A 27,072-nucleotide genomic window follows, 5' to 3' on the forward strand; every position below is an offset into this window, starting at 1 on the left:
CTTGGTGTTACAATCCCTGCAGTCGTTTGCATTTCCTGAGTATGTCTGGACTGGAGTGGTTGGCTGATCCCATGGGGTTATAATGTACATACCCTCCTTCCTTAATACTGGCATGCCCGCACATAATGAAATTACACCACTAAGCCAAACCCACAACCAGCCAAACCTCACCCCTGCACTGCAGATTCATCTGAAGCTAGGCTAAAGCCAAACTTCACTGCTACACAGTGAACTCAACTAGCTACACCTTACGGCTACACATCTCAGACAACTAATCAGGCTTCATTACCACACAAAAAACCTGACTGCTACACACCACAAACAACTAATCAAGCCCCACTGTCACAAATACATGAAACTAACCAAGCCCCACCACAACAGATACTCACCAAACCTTTCCGCTGCAAAACCCTTCAAACACTGTAAACCATTGTACAATGATCAAACATTCCGCTACAGTAACCACAGGGGCTAGTTCAGCCTAATAAGACTTAGAGTTTGTTAACTTAGAACAAGTAGTAAACCTCCTAATAGAAGAGCCCTAGGGTTTTTTTGCTAGGAGAATGAAGCCATAGGGCTCCTCTATTAGGAGGTTTACTACTTACTCTGAGTTAACCAACTCTGAGTTTTCACTACACTCACTTTCTGGAATACCCCCTGGTATCACAGGTGCAACCCCCTCTGTATCTTCCAGTCCTCAAGGTAACTTCAGTACCCAGATGCGGCTTTTTCTCCTCAGCCATAGCTAGTGGCTGCTCCTTTCAGTGGTCTCTGATACTGGCTTGATGCTGGGCGGGGCCATTGGATCCGCAGCTCTGTCATGAGCATGGTTACCGACTTGTCCACAAAGCCACTACAGCTGACTTCCCCTGGGTAAATCTTGATTTTCCTGGCATGTTGTTCTACCTCTGCAGCCAGCTCAGTATACCTTAGGTTTTTGAGCATATGCACCTCATTCACAACATCCTCCCAGGGCACTGCTGGCTTAATGATGTCCACCAGCTGCGCAGGGTTGGACCATATTAGAAGATCTGCTCAGAGGTTGGTTGTGGAAAGTTCTGCGGGAAAAGCTTCTAGCCAAGGTTTCTTAGCATCTTCCAGCCCAGGCTGCACTCGGTGAGCCTGGATCTGTTTTCAGAGAGAACTGCTTTGGCTGTTTCTCTTCTTCCTGAATGAGGGCTATTATTAGGTATGTACTATATACTAAGTCTATAAAAGATAAATACCCTCTAGTGTAAACTATATTAGAGGGTATGACTAGGGCTTGGTTTTGGTGGGAGTAAATCATTGATGAAGGTTTACCTCTCCTCAAGGGGTGCTGCAGGGCATTCAAGCCAATAAATGTTATTGGCTTGAATGCACCTATTGGATGTGCATGTATTTTCCCGGTGTGAAACTTCCTTTGCAGGAGTTTGACAGAGGAAACATGCCAGGTCTTCACAAAACCACTGGCTTAGGTTTTTGGGAGTGGGGAGGCCTCCACAGGTGGCTCTAATAATGACACTGATTGGCGCATCTTCCTACCTCCTCCTGGTGGTAGATCTCTTCAATAACTGGCTTTTGCTACTGTAAAAATGTTGCCTTATGCTAGGTTGGACTGCTCATCCCCAAGCCCAAGCTTCCACTTCCTTGATTCACCTGTCTGATGGTGCTTCTGTGTCTGAGGGCTGATTTTATTAGCTGAACAGGCTGTGTCGGAGTTCACTTCCTCCTTGTTGACAGTTTAGGGGCTGCTTCTTGTACTGTCAGGTCACAGGATTGTGTCAGTATCACTAACAACATCCATCTATGTCGAACAAACCGTTTAAATCTCCAGCTAAACATGGTAGAGGGGAAGAATTGTGGTAGCTGACGTCAATCTTAGTACTGTACTGAAATTATAAGTACATTATAAATACTAATGAAATTTGCACTCAAGCATGTGTGACCTTGTGTTTATTGCTCAGGGCAGCTGAGCCATCAAAAAACTAATTGCAAGTGGCACACTCTGCCGCTCACTTGAATGCTATGTTATGGAAGGACAAAATGGGATAAATCCACAGTAATTACAGATCATATTAGATGATGTCAAAGGAAAATGAAGTGCTCATTGGTTCTCTTAATTAACCATTATTACATACTTACATCCAGGCGCAGATAGGGAACATTGCCAAAGAGAGCTTGATATTATTGGTAATCACAAAGAAACCATCTTAACAAAAAAGAAATATATATATATATATATTTTGCACTGTGCCATCAGTAGAGAATAATACTTTTTTGGATCTGAATATTAAGATTTGTTATATAAAAACTGTGCCTCAGCTGGCACATCCGTGTTTATCTCTTTGTATTTTTTTTTTTCTCTGTGCTTTTATGGATCAGTGACCATTTCTGCTGAAAGCCAAATTATAAACGATGCTGGCTTCTTCCCAAGGCTCTCAAAACCTTGGAGGGTGAACAAACAAAAAATCATTTTCATAGCTCAGGCCGTAAGACATTTGGGAATCAAATATGTTGAGCTAGTGCTGTGTTGAGTTAAGAATTATGAGGGTGATTCTGTCGAGAGACGGGGCTAAATGCAGCCTCGAGATCTTTTGTGCTCTTCCTGGCGTTCCCAGAATAAGGCCCTCATGTCTGCCAACAATAAAATTAATCAGTGCTATAGTTTTATTCCTACAGGGCAATGGCTTATGGCTAATAACATTTTTTTTTTTTTTCAAAGTTGAATTTATGGAGGAAGCTCCTAAAACTGAAACAGGCATATGTCCAAGGTCAGTGTCCTCTGTCAGTGAAGAAAAATGATTTGATCGCTCTCCTTTTTAACTAATACACTGTTCTAGTAATATTAGAGGACTGTGAAATCACTATGTGTCAAAAAAATATAATGCTCTCTGATGGTTCATCAGTTTCAGCTGCAAAGAAAAATATCACACAGGGAAATTGATTCACATTTGCACAGCCATGATCACAAGAATTGATTCTGCAGCAAAAAAAAAAAAAAAGATCATACTTGAGAAATAGCTCAATTTTTTTGAGGAACAAATTGATGATGTGGAGCAGCTAACTGGATCATTTCCAGGTGCATGAAGCCTGTAAATGTACAAAGTATCTGATCAATATGAGCTTGGCAGTGCTTACTCCTCACAGTGTCTGTAATGTGATGTATACACAATCAATAGCCTCCCCAGACTGACAGAGAGCTAGCGGTGTGATGACACTGGTCTTTTTTTTTCCGCAAGGCAGAGGGATGAAAGAGACAATATCCTAGCTGTATTTTGATGACAGGTTGTTAAGAAGGGGTCGGTAGGGTCCCAAAGGGTGAGGAGGTTTGAGCAAGTGCTTGAGAGGTAAACACAAGGGTCACTGTGGAAAAAGACAAGGTCCTGATGATGGTCACCTCTGGCTTCTACCTCTGACTTCTATACTTATGAGTCTATGTGTGAGGAGCTGATCCACGCAATCCAGATTATAAAATTCCATCAATATTCCTGCAGTGCTGCAGTCAATACAGATGCCAGTTTAAAGCTCTGCACATTAATGAAAAAATGGAGTAAAATTATTCTTTTCATATATTATATTTTGATATCTTCTTTCACCATATGCTTCCTTCTTCTATACTGTGCATCTCCTCATACATTTCCTACTATAATATTTGTACCAATGACTAGTGAGGGCCTGGAAATGGAAATCCTGAGTCTTGACTTCTGAGGAATGTAGTACTCATCCAAGTTGCTCTTAACGGGTCATTAGCTCCCTGTCAAAGCCAATCAGCTGTCACGCAGCTTTGTTGAGTCTGCCTATCTAAGAACAGGATGAATGACAGGATCAGAGCCTCCAGTCTTAGAGGATTCAAGGTTTAACATCCCACTGATTTGTTTAGTCTCTGCCACCCTTTTAACCACTTTTAAACATTTCTCACTTTTAGGTTTTTGGGAGGGTTTTTGGCTAATCAAGACTGGACAGAGCAGTGCATATTTTTCTTTATTTCGCTATCACTACAGCAAACCTTTTGAGCATTACACAGTGGCATTTTTGTTTAATGGCTGTAGGAGCAGAAGATCTGGCTGACTCCTCTGGCGCCAGCCTCCAGGTGACTTCTATTTTTTTTTTTTTTTTTTTCCTGGGAGACTAAGCTTGTGCTGCTGGCATGGATGCAAGCTGTGTCCAAGGAAAGTCAACCTCCAAAACTGACTTTGACAACTCCCACTCAATTAAAGAAGGTTAATATAAGCCATCTCTGTATACTTAATGGAAATAAGGTCTGTGTCATTGATAAGTGCTCGCTTGCCTCTGTGAGAGGGCGTGGGCGTATATGTTAAGCAATGTGGGTAAAGTTGTGTAGGTAGAGTCCTGTTGGGTGCGCATGCAAGTGCATTTATGTCTGAGATAAAGAGGGATAGAAAGACAGACTTTTTGTTTGAGACTGTGTTCTCCGTATGGCTTAGTCACCCTTTAAAACACTGAAGCAGATACACAGCCTTTGTAAGCAATGCTAGATCTGCATAGAAAGTGTAACTGAAGGGCAAGCCTCTGTGGCAGTAGTCCAGGGTAAGGATTGCTGAGGAGTAAAAGGTGAGCCAGCAGTCTGTGTCCTCAGGGCACCGTGACTTAACAATCCTAGTGCACACTCAACACAAGCTTAGTAGGCTTCATGTCCCATGAGCATTGTCATCAAATGGACGCAGATTTCATCCGTTCTTTTATTCAATGGGAATCTTTATTCACCAGCATCAGTTATGCTTCTGTTCCATCTTTTTATCAGTATTTAATCAGCATGTAATATCAAAGTAGTTGTGTGTTCATGAGTCTGTATTTCGTCCATTATGTTATACTTGCAGGCATGATAATAGTTGAATTGTTAAATATTCATGTGAGCAGGTTTAGTGGGAGTTAGACTAGTAAAGTGGGCTTTTGGTAGCTTGGATTACAGAACTGGTAAATACTCCAGCCTCACAGTGTTATTGTAAGGAGCTTTTATGAGTGGGTGGGGGAGTGTGGAGGCAGCTGACCTCACTCTGGGCTGCCAAGGTCAGAGTATACAGTGAGCACTTCAAAATGACCTGAGCTACTCCAAAGATAATTGAACCCCATGAATATCAATCCGATCCTCATAAGCAAAGGCATCAACTCTGTCAATGTAGTCTGGGTGTCTTAGAATAAGGTTTCAACAGAATGTCATTCTATATGAGTAGTATATGAGTATATGAGTATATGTATCTTTGTATATCTATTCAGTGTATACCTCTGCTACCTTTAATTTAAATGTGTGTGTTTAGGAGATAACACTGTGAGTAGGAAACTACTCTCAAATGTTTTAAATGTTTTGAGTTAACATTCATTCCATTTAAATCAGTTCATGTAAACAATTTTTTGGGCCACTAAAATTATTCATTGTTGGTTGCCTCCTCACAGAATCATCTTACGCTATAGAAAATAAAGCAATATCATGCGCCACTACTAAGGCAAAAAATCAATATTCATGAAGGAATATGTACAAAACAAATCCAGTACTTAATGCATGCTTGATCTCTCTCCTGAAACTGAAGCTAACTGAACTTAAATCCTTTGCTCTTCATTTTATGTGACATAATAAGATGTAAACAGTTTGTTACATCTCTCCACTCTTGCACAGTTTTTATTGTTTGCATATCCTCTGCCAATCTGGTCATCCTTTCCTGCTTTTTTAAGATGTGCTATCTTGTGTGGACATCTGTTGATACAGGAGATTACAAGGCAACACAAGGGGTACAGAAAGAATTGAAATTAAAACTGCACACCAGATGCTAGGTCCATGTGACAAGAAGCTTTGCATCACAAACATGCCCATCGTTGTGTGGCAAAAAAAAAGAAAAAAAAAAAGAGAAAGAAAAAAAAAACAAAACCCCACTGCAATTTGTGAAACAAACCTCTTCAGACTCTTGTGTGGAGGAAGGATTTAAAAAAAAAAAAAAGTAATACCACGGTATCCTCCATTGACATTCTCACAATGTGACTGCTCAGACAGGCCATGATTTCTGCCTGACCCTGATGGGACTGATGAAGGTGGTCAGCACACTGCATTGACAGCTCTGTCACAGACAGGGGTGGAGGGTGGACGAAAGCAGAGGCAGAGTACAATAGACCGAGAAGACTCATCTTAAACCTGTGCTGACAAGATAAGCACTTATTGCGGTTGGTCAAAAAAGCGACGAAGGTCTTTTCACAGTCAGTCCACCCACTAGTTAATGTAATGATGTTCATTCATGGCTTTGAAATTTAATTCAAACCAATGTTTAATATTCAAACAAAGTGTTTCCTCATTCATTGAAGTCCCAAGCCCTACAAGAAATCAAAGGAGCCAGGGATGCTATTTTTGCAAAGGCTTTAATCATGTAATTTTATCGTTATAGCTTGTGACACTTGCTTATTCAGCCCTCACAAAGCATATGTTTTATCAAGTTCTAGTGTGTAGTCATAAAACAATATTCTCCAATTTATGTCTGTCAGAAAGGAAATCTGACATGACAAGAACTTTTTTTCCTTTCTCTTATGATTCATGCACATATTTTTATTCCTTCAGGTGTGATGTCTGGAACTCTGGAGTAAAGCGATGACTTTTCAAGCATTACTTTCACAATGCACAAATGTTTGATTATTTTTAAAAAAAAACCCAACTAGAACATACTTAATAAAAGCTAAGCATTTCCTTATCGCAACTGATTAGCAAGAATATGTAAAGTTAATTGTACTAATTGCCCCTCTCTGTCTCTCCTACAGATCTTGGCCATCATATCCATCCTGTTCATTATACTTTCCACTGTTGCATTGTCTCTGAACACCCTGCCTGAACTTCAAGTGATTGATGAATTTGGGCAAGCTAATGATAATCCTCAACTTGCACACGTTGAGGCTGTATGCATTGCGTGGTTCACAATGGAGTACCTCTTACGCTTCCTGTCATCACCCAACAAGTGGAAATTCTTCAAAGGGCCACTGAATGTCATTGACTTGTTAGCTATTCTACCATATTATGTGACTATTTTCCTGACTGAATCAAACAAAAGCGTGTTGCAGTTTCAGAATGTGAGAAGGGTGGTGCAGATATTCCGTATCATGAGAATACTGAGGATTCTAAAACTGGCCAGACATTCAACTGGACTGCAGTCACTTGGGTTCACCCTCAGGCGCAGTTACAATGAGCTTGGCTTGCTAATATTATTCTTAGCCATGGGAATTATGATATTCTCAAGTCTCGTGTTCTTTGCAGAAAAGGATGAGGATGCCACTAAATTTACTAGCATCCCAGCTTCATTCTGGTGGGCAACAATTACCATGACAACAGTTGGCTATGGAGACATTTATCCACAGACTCTGCTGGGCAAAATAGTTGGAGGACTATGTTGTATTGCTGGTGTACTGGTTATTGCCTTACCCATTCCCATTATTGTAAACAACTTCTCAGAGTTCTACAAAGAGCAGAAACGACAGGAGAAAGCCATCAAGAGAAGAGAAGCCTTAGAAAGAGCAAAGAGGAATGGCAGTATCGTTTCTATGAATCTGAAAGACGCCTTTGCTCGAAGTATGGAGCTAATGGATGTGGTAGTGGACAAGGGTGAAGATAAGCGTTCACTAGATAACCACCTCTCACCAAGCAGGTGGGGCATCCCAAAGCGCACATCTTCTCAAACCAGCCTAAGGTCCAATGAAAATAAATATCAAGAAAGTGTTACACTTGGCTCTCAAGGGTGCATCAAAAGTTCAAGTCCACAACATCTGAATGTACAGAAATTAGAGGAGATGTATAATCAGATGACAAAAACAAAGTCCTTCTCAGATCTCAACACAACAGCATCAGCGCTGCAGTCCGTACCAGTGTCGACACAAGAAGTAGAGTTGGAATTGAAGGTGGTCACTTCTGCACCTGATTGTCAAATAAAGGAGAGACCTATCATTGACATAAGAAGCATATCAAGTGTTGACAGTTTTACAAGCTGCACTGGTGAAATCAGTGATGGTGACAAGACAAACGTCGCTCTAGAGGGGAAAGCACACCTAAGACATGCAAAAGCACCTTCCTCACTTGGCTTCAGTCCTCCAACAGCTTCTGAGACAAATACAACTGATAGAACAGACAGCACAGAGGGGGACATCCCTAAGCATAGTCTGAAAGACTCAGATCTTGTCAACTCGGAGAGTGGTCAGTTCTCAAACGCGGAAGAAACCGACAATTTTGACCAAACTGTGGAAAATATCAGAAGTTCCATTAGAGATGCAAATCCTGTGAAAACAAAGAGTCTCAAAGTCAACTTCACAGAAATTCCAGAGGAAGCACCTCTGACGCCACCCAACACGTCCTCCCCTCAGGACATAAGCAGTAGTCTGCTGGAGGAAGAAGAAGAAGAGTGCTCCCCGCTCTGCTCAGATACAGAACCGGTTAAAGTCCCTGGAGAGATATTACTGCAGTCCCCAAAGAGACTGGTCAGCGATTTCCATCCAGGAGAAACTGCCCCACTCTTGGAGGATCAGGTAGACCAGGAAGAGCAGGGCTCAGTCACAGAGAATGAGGAGAGGAATCTCATGGGGGAGGCTGGTGCTGCCAATGACATCCCCTCAACCAAACCCACTGTGCAGAACTGCACTCAAGGTGTAGTCTGCGATAGTGGAGAAGAAAAGCCAGACAGCAACCAAAGTGGACACAAAGTGGAGAACCACATGTTTACACCAGAGATCCACCTTATGCCAGGAGATGGCAATATTTCACCGACTTGCGAAACCAGCATGTGACTATGGAGCGTGCTAAAAATTGTAAACCCACTGGAAGAAAAAAGGGCACACAGTTGTAGTGAAAGAGATATTTTTGCATGGCATGAAAAGTCCCTTTTAATTGTGTCACTGTCTATTGATCAAAACAGGACTGCAAACCTTGCAGAGAGGACTTGGAATCAGTGGGTACAGACAAAATGCTCGATTAGAGCCTATTTATCTGAGACATTTTTGATCTGACTGTACATTTTACCTTTGTTTTAATCATATTTTCTAGAGGTAGTGAGAAATGCACAGAGGGACAAACCTTAAAAAAAAGCATGCATTTGAAATGTAATTTTACGGTGCTTAGGTTGCTAAAAGCGTTCCACTGTAAGTATTACAATGACTAAGGCAATGACAATGCACAGGATGACTTCGGACATAATGTTTGTCAGAGGAAGATGTCTCTATTCACAAGCGAAATCTTGCTTCTGAGATGGCAAAAAGATGAAGTAGCGACATATTGAAACATATCATTACTTTATGTTAAAATGCAATGTGTACCTGGACAAAAATGTTTAGATTTAGAAATGACCTGTAAGATTAACAAATATAATTATTTGGCATACTAGGTACCATATTAGGTACCCAAGTTAGAGACATGTTTAAAAATATGAAATTTAATGACCAGATTTTTTTTATTTAAATTATTCTGATGCCCAGGTCTGCATATATTGTATACCTGTAGTTGCCAAAATGTAACCACTTAGTACAACCATAAAAGATGCTGTTCAGTAGTTGCAACTAATATTAATTGTATATCAAGGCAGTTTCAGTAGTGAAACCAGAATAAACACATATGTTAGTTTTAAAAAAGAGCTACAGCCTGCTTTTGAATTAAATAATATCTCATTTAAAAAAGGACAATAGGTTTGTCTGCCATTACATCATTAAATGGTTCTATAAACCAAATGAACAAAAAAGGAAATCAAACATATTCTGACTTGCAAATAGGATGGTTAGATTTTGAGTCAAACAAATCAATAAAATGATTCTGGTCATTAAATCTTGCATATGCTATTTGTAGATTTCCCTTTGACAATTCAAGGATAATGTATCTACCATTAACACAAATAGTAATATTTATGCTGTCGATGGACCAAAACAGGCACAGTTTTATGTTTTTTTTTTTTTTACTGAAACATGCATTATCTTCAAGTCTTCACAGTTAAGCTACGAGCAGGATTGTGAATAATTGGCAAAAAAAAGTTTTTAATTTATTTTATTTTAGATGTGGATCATTTTACTGCAGCGGCATCATCTTACTTAGTGCACTAAGAACCTTCCTCTGTCAGCCATGTCTTAGTGGCCATTCAGTTTGATCAAATCTTAAGCAGATCATTCAACACATTTTTGCATTGATACAGTACCTGTGAGTATAAGTATGTGGACTAAACCAAATTCAGTCAAGCTTTTCAACCCCTGAGTTTCATCTTCTTAGTTTTTGTCTCCAAAACGAAAATTTCTCTTTTATGTTGCCTTTACTCCAAGTTTGCTGGAAACCTATGTATATCCCTTGCTTGGCATGACAGCTGGCTGAGTGTCAATATTTTATATTGTGTTTGAGAAAGTCACACAGCCTAAATGAAACTGGAGATCATAATAACAAGAAGTAGAGGATGAATTCAAATTTTCAGTTTGTTCTCATACCTGGAGAGTGGTGGAAAGTGCAATACAGCATTCTGCAATCTATGCAGGCCAAGAATTGTGGCACTTTATTTACAGTCAAATGGATTTGTAAGTGTACAGGCAGAAACTACACTTGTATTTTTCAGATGATTTATCTTTAATATTTGAAATAACAGTGTTACTGCTCAAAATGGTACTTTAAACATTTTTCAAAAGTACTGTATGACTGTCAGTCATACATATAGTAGATATCGGTACTGAAATTCTGTTTTGGAAAATTCATCTAATTGGACCAGAAGGGCCTTTTATAAGTCTCAATGGATACACTTCCTTAGGTAATTTGATAAATGCATATATAAATGAATGTGTTACTTCAATGGCCTCACACAAAGTAAGTATTTTACGTTTTTATGAATTGATGTTGACAATGACTATATTTTTTGTAAACAGAATTAAACACGACCACAGTTTCCTGCCATAGAGTGGTTGAAATGATGTGCACCTGCTCATAAAAACTTATTTATGAGAAATCTAAAAGTCATATTGCTCTGTTCATATAGCACTGTACAGAAAACTCTAATTTTTATAGAAAAATCAGGTCTTTAATTAATAGATACAAGTAATATTATTGAGTTCTCAGGTTTTCTACTACACTACAATTCTAATAGAGTAGACCTTTTCTTCATTTACAGATAGCATCAAGCTAGTTCTTTTTTAAAGAATGTGTTATAAAATGCTTGTTTATGTCTTGGCAGTCAGGGTTGTGTAGCCCTTGAACATTCAACACTTCACTCACACCGCTACCAAATGGTACTCTATTCTGAAAAGCAAGGGGTCAATGTCAGCCATGGTCCTATAGGGTGATGTATGCCTGGCAGATACCGGACGGGAGTGCAGTTAACACTTAACGAACAGGCAGTATCGTTGGTCTGGTGCGCCCGTCGGTAAGTCTGACACGCTAGCTACAGCATAATCAGAAGTCAGTGGGAAGGTACAGATGCAAGGAAGAACTGAGAGTGCCACCACTGTGCAGCAACAGTTTCACGCTCTGTTCTTTTCCTCGCGCACCCCCAAGCTTAAAGTAACAATGGCTGTGGGATTACACACTTGAATCCCAGATATAAGAACAGTTCAAACAGCTCAGACAAACACTGCGTGAACCATAAACATATGCAAAAGGTGTGAACATGCCTATGGTTACATCTCACAGTATTGTGCTTTACTCAGTCGCTTCACTGCTGTCTCACTGTTTGTTGGCGACTCAGAAATATTCTTTATGATCACGTCGGGCCATCGTTTGCCCTGTGCCTCATATGGTTTGATCTGACCCATCAACATCACAGCAGAATACAAATGTAAGAAGTTCACCTCAGAATGCCACTGGTGTGTTAGCAAAATTCATGAATTACATAACGAGTCTAATGTCGACTTATTCCCATTTGTATTCAGCATGTCTCCACGTGCACACTGAAACATTCACGAAATTGGTACTGTTGACAAAAATTGGGGATCTGGCTGTGTATGACTTTGTTCCTTTCGGGCAGTGTTCGTTCATGCTGAAATTAACTCTGTGAGCTAACAGCAAAAGGACTGTGAAAACGCATGTTTTTCGTCTGTCATCACATTATTGTCTGTGATTCTTTAAGTCGTTATGACAACTGTGTGATTTTATTTTCTTGAAAAGAAAAGTTACTGTGTCACCATGTTTGTGTCATCTATGTGTCATATCCAGCCCTCCCATGCATAACTGCTACACTGTATTTTCCCATGTCTCCATGTTTTCTGCCTCTTTTTTTGGAATTTGTTTGTTTTTGACCTTTTTTTTTTTTTGCTTAAAGTTTATCATGTAACTCAATATCAGTAGACATTTTTGAGCTGCAGACTGTTTCTGCACATATGAGCATCTTTGTATGCATGTAGTTAATCTGTATATTATGTGATCACAGAACACTTTGTTATGGTACATGTATGTCAACATTTCTGTAAGATAAACAACGTTGTTCCTCATTAAGTCTACTAGCATATGCAGAGTAACAAATAAATGTGTATATAACTCACTTGTGTGTCCTGTGTGCTCCTCCATGCCTGAAATTTCACCATCATCCACCTTGCATTTCATTCATATCTAAAATACCCAGGAGAAATTTCTGGCAAACCAAATTATATAATCATTTCACTTAACGTACACAATAAAAACAGATAGTAAGAGTAATGGGTTTTTTTTTGTTTGTTTGTTTTTTGATAACAAATTGTAACTTGGTCAGTTTGTAGTTTCAGAGTACAGTGCTGAACGAAATTAAAGGTGATCTTAGAGACACATTTCAAGACTTTATTTCATGTTAATGAATAACCCTGTTAATCACTTGAGTGTTAAAGGGAGAGGTGTGAGAGCAGTTGTTGCGTTACGTATAATATGATAGCTGTTTTAGCATTCTACGAAACATGTCAAGCTTGAAATATTCCGCTGTGTCTAGTAAACAAACTCTTACGGCGGACTTCCCCGACAGGATTCCTTTAAGAAATTATTGTTAATCGTGCCAGTTATCTATGTGCTGACCCTAACAGCCACTACGTGTTGTCGACAGTACTATTCGCGTAGTAAACTCAGTTTACCTCCGACACAGTCAGTGGCGCTGTAACCGCTCTTTCATGGCGCAACAAGAAAGCGCGCCAAAATTTCAACGCTGAGCTCAGTGGTAACTGTGGTAACATCACAGAAGGTAATTAAAGCACCATGGATGAAGACAAAGCAGAAGATGGTCGAGACATAACATCAAATACATTCGGTGATAGTACGGTCCTTCCGGATGCGGAGTTTGTCGCCAAGTCATGGATGATGGATTTCCTATTCTTGTCGTTATGTCGTTACTACAGAGAGAGGAATCCTGACAAGTTCAGCGAAACTCTGCGCACGTTCGAAGGTACAACTTACTGCGAAGTTTGCTGGGTAAATCAGCAGGCCGCTGAGAAGAGTTTGTTTTGAGTGAGTTTGTCGGCCCTCTAGTGTAATGTCGTCATATTTTAGTAATCTTGGAAGTCAGCGCACGCTTGTCCTCTCAATTTCATTATGCCAGTTAACTAGTCTAAAATATAATAACGTTGTTTTGCTTGCAAGCGTCGCTGGTGTGCTGGATGGTAACGATCGACTTGTGTTATGATTACTTGGACAAATCCATTACATATTAGGCCATATTATTATTTCAGTAATGATTGACGGGGAGCACCGACTACAGGACCACCAGGAATGTAAAAGAGCAATCTGTTGCTTCCTTGCCAGAATTATGGATGCCAAAAACTTAGGTGAGATATGCGGTCTGATTTGGTTACAGACCTCAGGTTTCCCCATCTTTCTTTTTAGTCTTTAATTTCCGTTCGCGAAGCACCGTACGTAATTAAGGGAGATATCGTGAAGATTTTATTTCTCTTACAGATGTACAGTATGAGAAAGATGTACGAATAACGCCTTTGACGTCAGCACTCAAGGTGTGGCAAAGTATGAGAGACATTATAAACGATGAGATTGATGAGACTGTTTTTGAAAATATCAGATGTCTGTTAATTGTGCAGGTAAGGCATCTTTCCTCAAATTTAGTTTTCTGTTCTAAAAATTGTGTTCTGAGCAATGTTTTGCAGTGCAGAAGAAAACACAGAACTTAACATATTTTGAACATATAGTTTTCAGACCTGATTTCCAATATTATGCATAGATTAAGATGGTATAACCTCACAAATCAAACTGGAAAAAGGCTTTTAAAATATTTATTCAACAGAAAGACATAACTGCAATGTCCTGTGTGGGAAAAGTAAATATCCCCCCCAGTTTCAATAGCCAGTGTTGTCCCCTTTTGTAGAAATAACTAAATGTAAGTTATTTGTAAGTTGTAAGCTTGCATTTCCGATCTTTCCGCTCCGCTCATCTTTTTGAACGGATAACCTCACATTCCGTCTGAGCTATTCCTTTATACATTTTGGTTGAATTAGTAATAGGGAGTTGCACAGGATCTGAGACAGCAAAGCAGACTCAAACCATAATGGGGAAACCACCATGCTTTTGAGTGATATTAATAGGTGATTTTTAGTTGGTACTGAATATAACATATAACCCCATCCCTGACCCCTCTGTCCAGAGAACATTGCTCCACCTGTCTTGTTCTAAACCCAAATCACCTCCTGCAGTCCTAAGTGGATTTATTATTATTATATGGGTTTGTTTTTTTTTTTGTTTATGATCTGGACTTTTCATATTTTGTAGATTTTTTTTTTTTTTCCTGGAGGTGACAAAGCAAGTTCAAGCCAATTATATGAACAGTCTCTCCGCTGTGATCTATTCCAGTCTTGGCATGATGTGTTAATTCACTTCTCTGCGGTTAAGACATAAACATATCAGGTGTATGAGCTAAGCTATGATCCCCTGGTAAGCTACTGATGATTACCACCTGTTTTCGGATGGTTTTCCTCCAGAGTGTCATATTTCATTTTTGAAATTATTTTAAAAGCCGTTAAAATTAGGAGTGTAGTAACTGTCTCTTCCTCTGGAGATTGCAGCTGTCTATGCAGTAAAGGTCAAAAGAAGCGCACAGTGTAAATTTTCATTAGTAGCAGTAAGGCTGTAATTGGTCATCTAAATCTGCCAATAGCATTGCATATGCTCCATGATGTTTGCAACAAAACTTTTTCGGGGAGCATGCTTACTTTATCACAGGACTTGCATGATCTGAACGCAGCGACATTTGTGATACGCATTGGCTCTATACTGCATTGTGTGGTCACGTTTTACACAGTCTGTCGGTGTTTGCTTGGAGAAGGGGAATACACGTCAGGCAAAGGAAACTCTTCGGCGGCTGGAGAAAAAATGCGACGTACCGGAGGTAATGGTTTAGATGAGAGAAGAGATTGAACAGTTAAGAGCTGAAGATTTGGAAACTAAGGCTTACACCTGTAATATTTCCTTTTTTTTTTACCCCCATCAGAAGTTGCAGATGAGACTGTCGACTGTTATCAGTAAGAACGATTCCTATGATCCGCTGCTCGTGAGCTTCAGTCACAGCCGTCTGCTGGAGAGCGTTGACACGTTCCTGGAAGGCTTTCTCAAAGATCACCCCTCAGACTTCTTACTTAAGGTTCATAAGCTGATGAGTTCTAGTAACTGCCTTAGTCATTTCCAGAATTTCCTACGAGTGTGGATGTTTATGATTTGTTTAGCTCATATCGGTAAGAAGTAGCAGTATTCTCAGATGTGTGAAAGGTTTCTGCAGTTGACTGGTAAATGTGTACAATGTTTGACTAATGAGGTGGATCCTTTGTGCCGGGGTTTGTCCTTAGGGTGTGAAAATACAGTAATTAGCTATACTTCCTGCATCCAATAATGACCAAATAGAAATGGGAGCAAGATGTATCGGACTGTGTAATTGATATTACATTAGCATTGAAGGTTGTTGTAAGTGTACTGGGATTGTTTTAGGTGAGAGATAATTAGAACAGTAAACTTACACAGAATTTTTATTTTTTTTTTTTGCTGGGGATGGGGGAGGTGTTGGGTTAATGTGGCTGTTAAAACAGAAGAGCAGAAATTCATCAAGACAACCCAACTTTGATTCACTGTTCTTCCTATTGTGATAACGGAGACGTTAAACCATTACAAGTGTACAGTTACACTCTGTGTCCACGCCATTGTGTTTTAGGCTGCTTCCCGAGTGGTCCACGCCCGTCAGGAGAGAATGGAGAAGACAGAGTCGGAGCAGGATTACGTCGGGCCGTCCTCAGTAAATCAGTCTTCAGACAGCACAAAAGAGTATGAAGCTTTTCCTTACGCATGTACAGTGAAGTGAGATCAGATGTCAGATGTGTGTTTCTTTCATACCTGTAACACTGAGCAAGATTTCTTACCTTTGGGCATTGTTCCAGTCTCCGTTTACAATTTGGTATTTCGCAGACGCTTTTAAACTCAAAGCAGCTTACAGTTAGTGCATCGGTCAAGTTTAGGTAACTACTTCATCAGCAAAAGATTGCAGCATAGAGACAAGGTTAGTACAGAAAGGTTTTTTTTTTACCATAAGATATGAAAGCATAACGTAAAAGAAAGGTTACACATTAGGGGACAGGTGAATTCTGAAAAAGGTGGGTTTTCAGTCTCCTGCGGAAGATGGCGAATGATTCCGCGACTCTTATTGGTTGAGGAAGGTCACTCCACCGCGGAATGAGGGCAGAAAAAAGACGTGTTGGATCAGCTGCCAGGTTCCCGAAGTGAGGGGACCACCAGCTGTCCAGAGGAGGCTGAGCGGAGAGATCTAGTTGGAGAGTATGTAGTGATCAGAGACTGAAGGTCAGACGGGGCAGAGTCTGTTGTGGCCTGGTAAGCTAGCACCAGTGTCTTAAACTGGATGCAGGCTGCTACCAGAAGCCAGTGAAGTGCGGTGAGTAGCGGAGTGACATGAGTGTTTTGGGAGGTTGAATGCCAGATGTGCAGCATTCTGAACCAGCTAAAGCAACCTGATAGCGCAGGCCAATAAGCCAGTAGTCAAGGACGGGAGATTGAACTAGGAGCTGGGCTTCTTGTTGAGTAAGGAACGGGCAGATCCTCCTGATGTTGTAGAGGGAGGATCTGCAGGACTGGGTGACCGCCGTATTGCGGCTCGAGAAGTTTAGCTGGTCGCCCAGGGTCACGCCAAGGTTTTTGACTGACCTGGAGGGGGACACCACGGAACCCTCAATGGTGATCGGAGCATCGGTCGTTGGGGAGCTCTTTGCTGGGAAAAAAAGAGAAGCTTAGTCTTCTCCAGATTGAGTTTGAGATGGTTAGTGAACATCCAGGAGGCAATGTCTGCTAGGCAGGCTGCAACGCGTGGCTGGACCTGAGAGTTGGAGGGGGAGAAAGAGAAGAACAGCTGTGTGTCATCCACGTCGCAGTGACAGGAAAGACTGTGGGGCAGAGAGAGTTTTGTGGTTTTCAATAGTTTTGTTGTATTGCGACTGCATTTGTGATCCATAACTACAGTACAAACCTGGGGTTCTTGTGTATGCGTTCTCAGCTTTTGTCTTGGATTTCTTATTTTTGCTGTGTTTGTTTCTCAAACAGGAATGATGACAAGACTGTTCCATCAGGATTACGTTTAAGGTTAGTGCTGAGCTGTTCTTCATTCGTATAATCTTAGATCCAATCCATCCGCTACAGAGACAGTTTATCACATCGAGAAACTTTCTCTGAACTGCATGTCCTTAGTAGTACACCCTTTCAGTGCCCAGATCTTTTTGTACTAAGTTTTGAAACATGATCAGTGTGCTGCAGAGAGTCCCAAAACACAATTTTGACTCCTTCGCCATTAAACTGATAGCTATTGTTTTGTTCTGTTTTCTTACAGACCAAAAAAGAAACTACTATCGACACGAAATGTCGAACCGTGGAAGCCTGACACTGCCAAAAAAGACAGCGGCGTGACCCACAGAAAGTCCAGTTTAAGTAAGGGTCTTTAGTATACGTTTGAAAATGCTGCCTGGTTTGAAGATACATTTGAAAATACAAACCTGCTCAAGAGCATGTTCACTCTCAGTTTTATAGTGATGAAAGGCACATAGTTAATTTATCGTCATGTTACGTTTTTATCTAGTGTGTGAGAATCTTATTACCAATATGTCAAATGCCAATGTGCCGTCCTCTTGAGTCTGTACTTTGAGGTCATTAACTTTTCCAGTAATGGACGACCCTTTTAAATGACACCCTCTTGTCTTAGGAGGGGAAAATTGTTCTGTTTCTCCTTGATATTACAAAGTTGTGCATAATGTTTAGCAGGCAGTTAACATGTAATGCATAAATGTCTTTAAGAACAGGCCTCTCTTTTTTTCTGCCCACCAAAGAGGTATCAAGGATAAGCTTTGACAGTGAAACCCCACAGAAAACTGAGAGCAAGCCTCTAGCTGGTAGATCCAGAAGGGTGAGTGGCACTGTTTAATCTGCAGTGTATATTGTACCTTTTTTTTTTTTTGCTGACTCTGTGTCTCGTTTGTTTGTTTGTTTGTTTATTCTGAGCACCATCAGTATGTGTGTATGTTTCTTCCGTTCAGATGTGGACCTATGAGGAGGACAAAGCGTTGAGACGTGGAGTGCTACACTATGGAGAGGGGAAGTGGGCCAAAATTCTGCAGGAGTTTGATTTTGGAGATCGCACCAGTGTAATGCTCAAAGACAGATGGAGGACCTTAAAACGTAAACATCTCTGAAAATGCAGAGAGAATGTACAACCCCCCCCCCCCCCCCCCCCCCCCCCCCCCAAAAAAAACAGCATCTAAGTGCCCATTCTGTTAACGCTGAGCTTCTTGTTCATTTTACAGCTTTTATGTTTGGGTGTCAGGGAGTGTATTGTTTGCTGCTCTGTTTGGAGCATGAGGTCTCTTGCAGCCCACAGTCACTCACGGTGCAGTGGACCCTCCCCGTGGAACTGACTTCTGTACATGTTAGAGCTCTTTGGTCACCTGACACTTCACTCATTCATGTCTCATCCGTAGAAATCTTGTAATTGTTTAGTCTGCCAACTCTGTGGGCTTTTTTTTTTTTTTTTAAGTTTAAAAAGAAATGTTCAAGTTTTGGAGTTGGCTTTTGAATTTCAGTTAGTTTTACGAACAATCAATAAGACGGCATCAGTTCCATGTTTACAAGTATTTATTTAGAAATGTTTCTCTCTGTATTGTTGTTAAGTATATACAATTGTACATATTTTGTACCATAGGCATAACTTTTGCACATATTCTGTATTTTGCTGGCCATTAATGACAGAAATCCGTGGAGTTGTATAACTTAAATTGATTTCTTTTCTAAGTCCTTCACAGCCTGTCAAATGCTTAATTTTCTTTTTGCCAGCAGAGGGTGCTCTAAAAGCAGACCTGGCAGTAGCCATTGCCTACCTTTCCTATATTTGGCCATGAAGGAGAGCTTGTATTTCAAGATTGAAGGCAATAAAAAGTGAAAGATTAAGGAAGTGTTTCACCGGTCAATTTATTTTACCTCCAAGTCACAATTATTTCTCTGCACCAGAGTGAATACAAAACTAGTTCCATGGGCAAAGAGTTTTTGTACCACTGGATTGTGACAAGATGTTCCTGTTCTTAACAGTTTTTTCAAAGTGATGTTTTTTTTGTGCGCGCGCGTGTGTGTGTGTTTAATACGGAGTAAATAGCATTATTTGAAGTGATTATGCGTTGAGACGGCCGTGTGACAGTTCAAGTGAAGATGAAACTATGCACTGATGGACAGGAGCAGTGTGCCAGCTTCTGCACCTTTTTCCAGGTTCCTCTACAGCGGGAGTTCCCCACTGCCTGCCAGTGTAAGAGTTCATCCCTGTTAGGGGAAAAAAAACAAAAAAAAAACAATTTTTGTCCTTGCAACACTCACTCTGTGACCAAGCAACTATAACAAGAATTGTTTAAACATTTACATCTGACTGACACAAGCACACTGCGACCAAACAGTATTGGGGGGGGTTGGTCATTCTGTTCACAGTGGAGGGGAATACATCATGAAAATATCCTTCATAGTCTTATAAATAAGAGAAGAGATTATTGCAAATACGGAGAATTTGTTCGGTATGTGCATGTTTTTAGGGGCACAGTTTGCCATAGACTTACAGAAGGGTAAAGGTCATTCTGACAGTGGTTTGTAAGGAATGCAGCACGAAAACGTCTGTGAAGTCTGTTTGACCTTAGAGTATGACTTTTCATGGCACGGCTGTATTTTCAAAGCTTTGCCCTGACCAGAAACTCTGCACCGGGAGACTCCACTTACATGGAACGAACCAAGTATCCCAGTTTTGCTTAACAATAGGTGCACTGTTGGGAAACCTGTTTGAGATCGGTTTGGCACACTACCTGTCGGCAGAGTTACCGTCTCCTTGGCAGGTGCGACTGTTATTTCTCATGGCAGGGGGCTGGCAGGACACGCAAACAGTGTACCCTTCACGTAGATACTGCATCCAGCGTGTGTAGGGACGGTTTTCCACCATGCAGTAAGGGGACAGTGACTCCAATTTGAACTCCATGCAGAACCTGAAGAGGGGTCAAGAGCAGGTTCCTGTTTTCTCTTACTGCATGACAGGTCCAGACTAGCTGTGTTTGTTCAGATTTCTTTCTATTCAAGAACTTTTTTTAGTGTTTATGTAGCTTATGCCAAGGACATTTTGCATAGTCTGATAGTAGTGATGAAGGTATATATGTTTCACACCATAAAATCCACAAACAAGCGTGCACTGTTTATTTAATGCACTCTTTGTAGGACGAGCATCATCAGGTCAGTTTACGCAGGCTGTGACCATAAGATTGAATTCAGGTTTTTCCAAGGTCCCATAAAAATCAAATTTATGAAACAAATAAGTAAGGCTGCCACACTTCTGCATTCTGCATGAGTTACCTTAAATAAAGCTTAAAAAATGTCTTCCAAACTTAAACATAAATCCAAAAAAAAGGTTAGTTGCTGATGGAAGACTGGTGTTGAACATTGGTAATGTTGAACATGTTTAACTGAAAGTTATACAGTACGTCCCTGGTTGAAGCTTAGATGTGTTTGAGAATATGACCTACAGCTTTTAGTGTGTGTGTGTGTGTGTGTGTGTGTGTGTGTGTGTGTGCGTTTATTTCCTCTACGGTGAGTGATACATACCCAGGGTCCAGCGGGGCCCCATATAAATCATATGTTGTCCTTCCTTTGCTGAACTCCAGTGCTGTTATCAGTGCTGGCCCTAGAATTACACCAAAACAGATCCTAAATTGGAATTCCCCTTGCTCACACTCATAGTTGACAGATACTTCGCACATAAATGTCCGTTAAACACGGAAATTTGTGGGGGTAATTGACTGAAACATTGGTTTCCCAAAACAGCGACTGCAGAAAAGGCAAACCGCTTTTTCTCTATGTGAAACGTGTGTTTTACCGAAGGTCTGAGCACAATGCTGGCCCTGGTGGGACTGGTACTCCATACAGCCAGCTTTTTCCTCCAGCTGAGGGCAGGCCTGCCCACTGTTCCTGGGCTCTCTCTCAATCTGTCGTCTCCGCACGCGAAAGGAAGGTTGGCATGCCTGGGCACAGCCGCTCCAATAGCTCCACTCACTCACAACGCATGGCTGCTCTGCAGGGACACAATTACAAAGTGTCAGGAGATCCCTCGGTCTATATCAATACAAGGCCTTATGGATAACTCAGACCAAAACCTCAAAGATGTATACTGGTTTGATTCATGTTACTATGCAATGCAGTCACACCATGGATTGCCTTAGAGTGCCTTCACCTTCAGCATAATCCCATATTTTCACATTTCTAATGATTGCTCAAGCAGAGAGCCCTGTGCTTTTGATTTGGATAGGCCATCTGTGAAGGCTGCAGTTCACAGCTGATTACCCCTTGTCATAATTAAGACTTGTTTTGCTCTCCACCACATAATATTCCAAAAAGATACATAAAAGATACATAAACTAAAAGTGTAGCAAAAAGATTTAGTTAAAAAAAATGTAAATGTGTGTGCGAATGTGAAGGTCAACACTAATTAAATTTAAAATGTGTTTATTTGCATAATTCTGTCGGTGCTGTATTTTAGACACCTATTTACAGATCCAAATAGTGTTAACAAGTCAGTTACCCTAATAACTTTGTGGTTATTTAAGTCTTGCAACGCATACGTACTCTCACCATGCGTTTGTTCATTCATTGATAAATAATTAACGAAACTAGATGTGTTAAAAACACAAATAAAAATAAAAATAGTGTTTGTTATTAATCAAAATGGTAAAATAAAGCAGACTCTTGCTAAGCAACAATCAAATCCCTATAATGAGGTGAATGCTGTTCATTCGCATTGCTGTTGCTGTTGACATGGTGTGTGAATGTTGTTTTTGAAGGTCACATTTAAACTGTCTAACAGAGGGCGGCGTAGTCAGTAACAGCTCCACTCACCCCCACAGGCAATTTATGTCTCCTTACCCGGACATTCTGTTGGGTAGTCAAAGCAGCAGTCTTTGGTTTTCACACAGCCTTCATCGCAGTAGCACGTCCCATATATTCGGTCCATTCTCCAGTCAGTGGTTGCACAGGTGAGGTCCGTACCCCGACAGCACTTTCCAGAGCATCCCCCTTCAGCCGAGTGGTATAAACCTAGCACAAGTGTCAAGGCGAAAATCTCCACAGGTATGTAGCCCATGATGTGCCAAAAAGAACAGGGGGACAGAGAGAGTACTCTGGCACCTCTGCTACTCTAATTCAGAAGTGTGCAAAAAGTATCCCCTTCCTCAAATGCACAGCACAGCATGTCCAACTGTGTGCGCGTCCCTAAACTGTCTCCCTCCGGCAGCACTGAGGCGAGGTTAGCCCTGCCGCTGGAATCCTGGTGACCTGGAATTCCTCCCCACACAGTGCCTCTGTTTACGCAGCAAAACTAGTTTACTGAGCGCTCCCGGTGAAGAAAAGAGCCATTCTGTGCTGATCACAGCGGAGGAATTGTATCTGTATCTACCCAACTCAAAGATTTCTCCAAAAGTGCTCACCCACAGTGTCCCTCGTTTCTGCCTGCTGGAGAGGGCAATGAATGAGTGAGAGATTGAGAGAGAAAACAAGAGGAGGTGAAGAGTTGTGTGTGAGTTCGCCCCCTCTCTCTCTCTCTCTCTCTCTCTCTCTCTCTGTCTCTCTCTCTGTCTCTCTCTCTCTCCCCTCTCCCTCTCTTTCATGCAGTGCCCCAGTGTGGGGTGTAGTACAGATCAGAGTGCAGTGCCCGGCCTGTCTCTGCCCAACAGCTAATGCAACAGGGGGAGGAATGTGAGCCTTTGGCTCAAATCCAGAGCCCAGAGCTGCTAGCCATACTCAACCCTGTCAACCGTCATATCTCTGTTCTCATGAATGAATGGGCCTAGAACACACACATTACACAGGTGAATTCCCCACTGTAACACATGCAAACTTTGTGGACACCATTGACAGATGTTCTACATTACTGTGGAAATGCAGAATTAGATTACAGTTAATGAGGTATTTTCGACCGACTGTAAATCATTTTACAGAGGAATGTCTTAGACATTTCCTTTTCAGAATGATTTAGATAAGATCTGGGTTAAAGAGTTAACTAATTAAATTAGTCATAATCAAATTTGTTGACTTTGCAGCGTACGTCAGCAAAGGTTTCTGCCTTCCGAGCACACATCCATGACACATCTATTATATTCATCCAAAAATAATTATAACTGATATATTTGGGTATGACAAGTATTAATAAACAAATACTTTTACTTGTGACTCAGATACATACAACATCATGATTATTACAGTAGGAAACTGATCATCATCTAGGGAAATATGAGAGTAAGCTGTAAAGGCGTGTTGTGTTTTCTCTACCATGGCATGATGAAATAATTCAGTTCTCCACAGGCGGCCTGGACCAATCCCGTGAAGAATGAGGGCTGTCTGGAGAAGGAGAGGCTGGATGAAGGGGGGAGATGGGCTGGGTCTGAGCATTAGTCTCCAGGAGGCTTGTTATGGCTCTTTTTATTTTTGGCTGCCGGAGCAGCCAGGTCAAGCAACGGTAACACCCTTCTACATCATCATCATCATCGTCAGCCGCCCCCCACCCCCAACCCCCTTCAGATACCTCACGGCTCAGAATCCTTGTCTAAAGAGATCCTTCTCAGCTCTGTATATTATTTCACGTTCTAATAAAGCTGACCGTATGCCAAATGCTATTTTTGAATTTAAAACTGTTTTTTCTCTCTCTTCTTTTCCAAGTTCTAGTCTTGAATCAATTTAGTCATCTTATAGTCTCCTTTGTTACAGAAACATAGAATTGAACACACCCCACAACCGGAAATTACAAAGTTTACTTTTCTGATCTCAAAGTCTAAAGAAAAAAAAAAAGTAAAAAGTTTGCAAAATGGCATTTATTTTTCCTGTGTTTCATGACAAGTGTTTTATGGATTACAGAAAATAGATAAAAGACAAAAAAAAAAGAGTAGGATCATTCTGCTAAACAATGGGAAAAAAGTTCTGAAAAGGATTTCCCACTAAGCCAAACTTCCAGTGTGTTGTGATTAAAGGCCACTTCATGTGAGTGAAGAACATCAAAGGCTGCGTATTGGTCTATAAGGAGTGTTAAGCTGTGCAGAACGGATCAGTGGCTGGAGTTTAATTCCATTTGTCTGGAGGTCTCCTTTAGCCTGTAAGAGGCACTAAGTGGGTTACTGTAGATTGAAGATATGACATTTTCTGTCGCAGTGCCGCAGGTCCCGGACTAAAGATCACGTATGTGTGTTTGCATATTTTCTCTGATCTATCGCAAGGAATCGTATCTACACGGTTCGACGCTTTCTCTCCCAGCCCCCACCCCCCCCCCCCCCCAACCCCCCACCCCCCTTCTGTGCCCCTTGGTCACTCCCTCCCTCTCTCCTTTTCTCATGTCACACAGTCTTTTATGTGGGGCTCTGATTGTTTGTTCTGGCTGACATAAGGGTTGGTTTGCAATACCTTAGGTTTGTGACAGTTTCAAAGTGTTAGGAAACATAATACTTTATGGTTTCTGGAGGGACGTACGAACATTGTACTTTCTCATACTCATACACAAGAGACAAAACTATGGTCTGATGTAAGATAATGTTACTGCTATGAATGGAAGATACCGGGTCATTTGATGACATTACAGACGCTCCTTTAAAAGCTACTTTACTTTCATAAATTATAAACCTTGCTTTACCCATTACTCTTGTGATAGAACATTTTACCATCTATATCAAAGGTGGTCATAGTGCCAGAGGATGACAATTTGCTATCTTTAAACAAGCTTTTTTTTTTTTTTTTTTACATTTCTGCTGTTGTTTTTGATTATTTGTATTGGTTAGTTTTTTTCACACTAAGCATCGTGGAGTTGAAAAGAACAGTCAGTATCTGAGAGGCAGTGTGATTGCTTGTGTGTGTGGTGTTAGAGACCTCTTCAGAGGTGACAGTAGCGTATGACTGACAGTTAAGCCTAGAGGGGTTTAACGGAGTATCGGGAATGCCTGAGCCCCCCATGCAGGTTGCCATGGATACAGAGTCATTACCAACCGTTGCCATAGACAAACCAAATCAAACAGTTAAACATACCACATTAACCTATGTCATTCACTGAAATGCATATTCTGTGCAGTGAGTCTTCCAACAGTGCTCATTCACTCTATTTACATACAGTGTACTGCCTACAGGTTAGTTAACCAAGCTATGTTTGCAAAACAGCCCTCCAGTGAAAAATCATTGTATTGCGCTTCACAATTAAGGTTAGACCATCAAATTAAGAAATGTTTAGGTTTTACTGTTTAACTCTGAGGAAAATGTGTAACTTTGGAGTTCAGAGATACAAGGAAATAAATGAACTTTTTTTTTTAATGTCATTTATCTGTTTGTTCTCACAACTCGGTACAGGGCTGCATCTGCTCTCCCTCCTTTTAAAAGTCCCTCTCCCCTCCTCTCTGGGTGTGCTCAACATACTTCTGTTCTGCCAGGTTTCATGAGTTTCTGATTAGGTAAGAAAAAGGTCAATCTTCAGGTATCTGTCTGGGAAGTGTGTATCAAAGGAGTGTGTGGGTTTTTTTTTAGTGTTTGTTCTGGCTGGCCATGACATGTGTGAAACTAACCAGACAAATAAAGTCAGCGGATAATTGTAAATATCTGGGAGCTATCCATGAAGGAGAAGCTATCAATGAAGGTGTTGTAAGGAAAGCTTAGGATACATTATACACATCTATAGACTTTAAAAAAAGACTGGGTTCTCTCTATTGTTTTGGCAGGCCATTGGTTTTCAAGGGAAATTAGTTAACTGTGTGATACTTCATCATAGCCATGGCAGGTCTTGGCCAATTGAGGGCACAGCAGGTGGATAAAGGAACTATTCGACCATGCACTCAGTAACCCTGGACCTGAGCCAGAGTTTCAGGTGCACGAAAGCTCTCAAAGTAAATCTCAACCTGGAAGTCATTATTGTTGTACACAAGCAGAGAGAATGATATAACAACATTTCATGTGCCATTTACCAGGTTTAATAAGCAGTACATATTTTATACTTCAAAACGGGACTCATTATAGCATATTATAACTGATTATAACTGATAGTTTACTCAGAAGCGTAAAACCATTCTTTTAATGAAAGGGGGCTTGTGATCCTTTGCAGACAATAACCATCAAAAATGGAAAGATCATCCATAGCATACATAAGGCTTAGATGGATTGACACCCTTTAATTGAAACTATAATAATTAGCCTGACCTGTGCATTTCGATGTGATAGATTCACTGAGCTCCATACACATTGCTGGACAGCCCGAGGTTTTATCAAGCCTTTGCTCTTGCCGTGAATATCTCCCAGGGGCATGCCCGAGAATGATGAGATACTGCAGGGCCAATGCCCTCTGCCATCCCTTAGTGTGATTTAGTGGTACAAACGTGATGGATGCCCACATTCTCCTTAATTAAAGGCTGAGATAACCCCTATCTTTTTCCAGAGCACAGTGACTGTGGTCAAGCTCCTGTGTGTGCGTTAATAGCACCCATCAACTCCTGTCAAGAGCAGGGTGCATTGATTTACGGCTCTGGTGAAGCGCGGTGCCACACGGTGACGTGAGAAATGGCATTAAGATCAGACAGGAAACCTTGTCAGAACAGGACACAAGGCCCTGGCACATGACCAACCAGTAA

The 27,072-nt window shown here is 41.0% G+C and overlaps 3 protein-coding genes across 3 annotated transcripts in view; 2 read left to right on the forward strand and 1 right to left on the reverse strand.

The window, feature by feature from the left end:
• Positions 1-8,745, forward strand: part of kcnb2b (potassium voltage-gated channel subfamily B member 2b) — a 55,750-nt gene extending 47,005 nt beyond the window's left edge. The window contains exon 2 of the mRNA XM_030769330.1: positions 6,739-8,745. Coding sequence (XP_030625190.1) covers positions 6,739-8,745 — 2,007 coding nt within the window. The remainder of the gene's footprint in view (positions 1-6,738) is intronic.
• A 4,384-nt stretch (positions 8,746-13,129) lies between these two features.
• terf1 (telomeric repeat binding factor (NIMA-interacting) 1) lies at positions 13,130-18,609 on the forward strand. Its single transcript, XM_030767552.1, has 11 exons — positions 13,130-13,316; positions 13,600-13,695; positions 13,826-13,962; positions 15,177-15,263; positions 15,366-15,515; positions 16,077-16,157; positions 16,988-17,064; positions 17,471-17,509; positions 17,754-17,851; positions 18,247-18,323; positions 18,454-18,609. Exons 1-11 carry the CDS (start codon positions 13,130-13,132, stop codon positions 18,607-18,609), a joined length of 1,185 nt encoding a protein of 394 aa, XP_030623412.1.
• A 996-nt stretch (positions 18,610-19,605) lies between these two features.
• sbspon (somatomedin B and thrombospondin type 1 domain containing) lies at positions 19,606-22,568 on the reverse strand. The gene is made up of 5 exons (XM_030770088.1): positions 22,352-22,568; positions 21,309-21,503; positions 21,038-21,116; positions 20,251-20,427; positions 19,606-19,723 (listed from the first exon to the last, which is right to left on the reverse strand). The coding sequence occupies exons 1-5, from the start codon at positions 22,566-22,568 to the stop codon at positions 19,606-19,608; spliced, it is 786 nt and encodes a 261-aa protein (XP_030625948.1).
• Between the last annotated feature and the right edge of the window lie 4,504 nt (positions 22,569-27,072).

Source organism: Chanos chanos, chromosome 3 (genome assembly GCF_902362185.1).
Source record: "Chanos chanos chromosome 3, fChaCha1.1, whole genome shotgun sequence".
In the NCBI taxonomy this organism is placed as follows: Eukaryota; Metazoa; Chordata; class Actinopteri; order Gonorynchiformes; family Chanidae; genus Chanos; species Chanos chanos.

What these genes read in the sequence shown, in the direction of transcription:
- terf1 (XM_030767552.1), top strand. Translation starts at nt 13,130, where the DNA reads ATGGATGAAGACAAAGCAGAAGATGGTCGAGACATAACATCAAATACA. An exon ending in GATGTCTGTTAATTGTGCAG is followed by an intron (nt 13,963 to 15,176) that starts GTAAGGCATCTT and finishes CGTTTTACACAG; the next exon opens with TCTGTCGGTGTTTGCTTGGA. An exon ending in TAGCTGGTAGATCCAGAAGG is followed by an intron (nt 18,324 to 18,453) that starts GTGAGTGGCACT and finishes TCTTCCGTTCAG; the next exon opens with ATGTGGACCTATGAGGAGGA.
- sbspon (XM_030770088.1), bottom strand. Translation starts at nt 22,568, where the DNA reads ATGGGCTACATACCTGTGGAGATTTTCGCCTTGACACTTGTGCTAGGT. An exon ending in GGGGCCCCGCTGGACCCTGG is followed by an intron (nt 20,428 to 21,037) that starts GTATGTATCACT and finishes ACCCCTCTTCAG; the next exon opens with GTTCTGCATGGAGTTCAAAT. An exon ending in GACGGTAACTCTGCCGACAG is followed by an intron (nt 19,724 to 20,250) that starts GTAGTGTGCCAA and finishes TTCCCCTAACAG; the next exon opens with GGATGAACTCTTACACTGGC.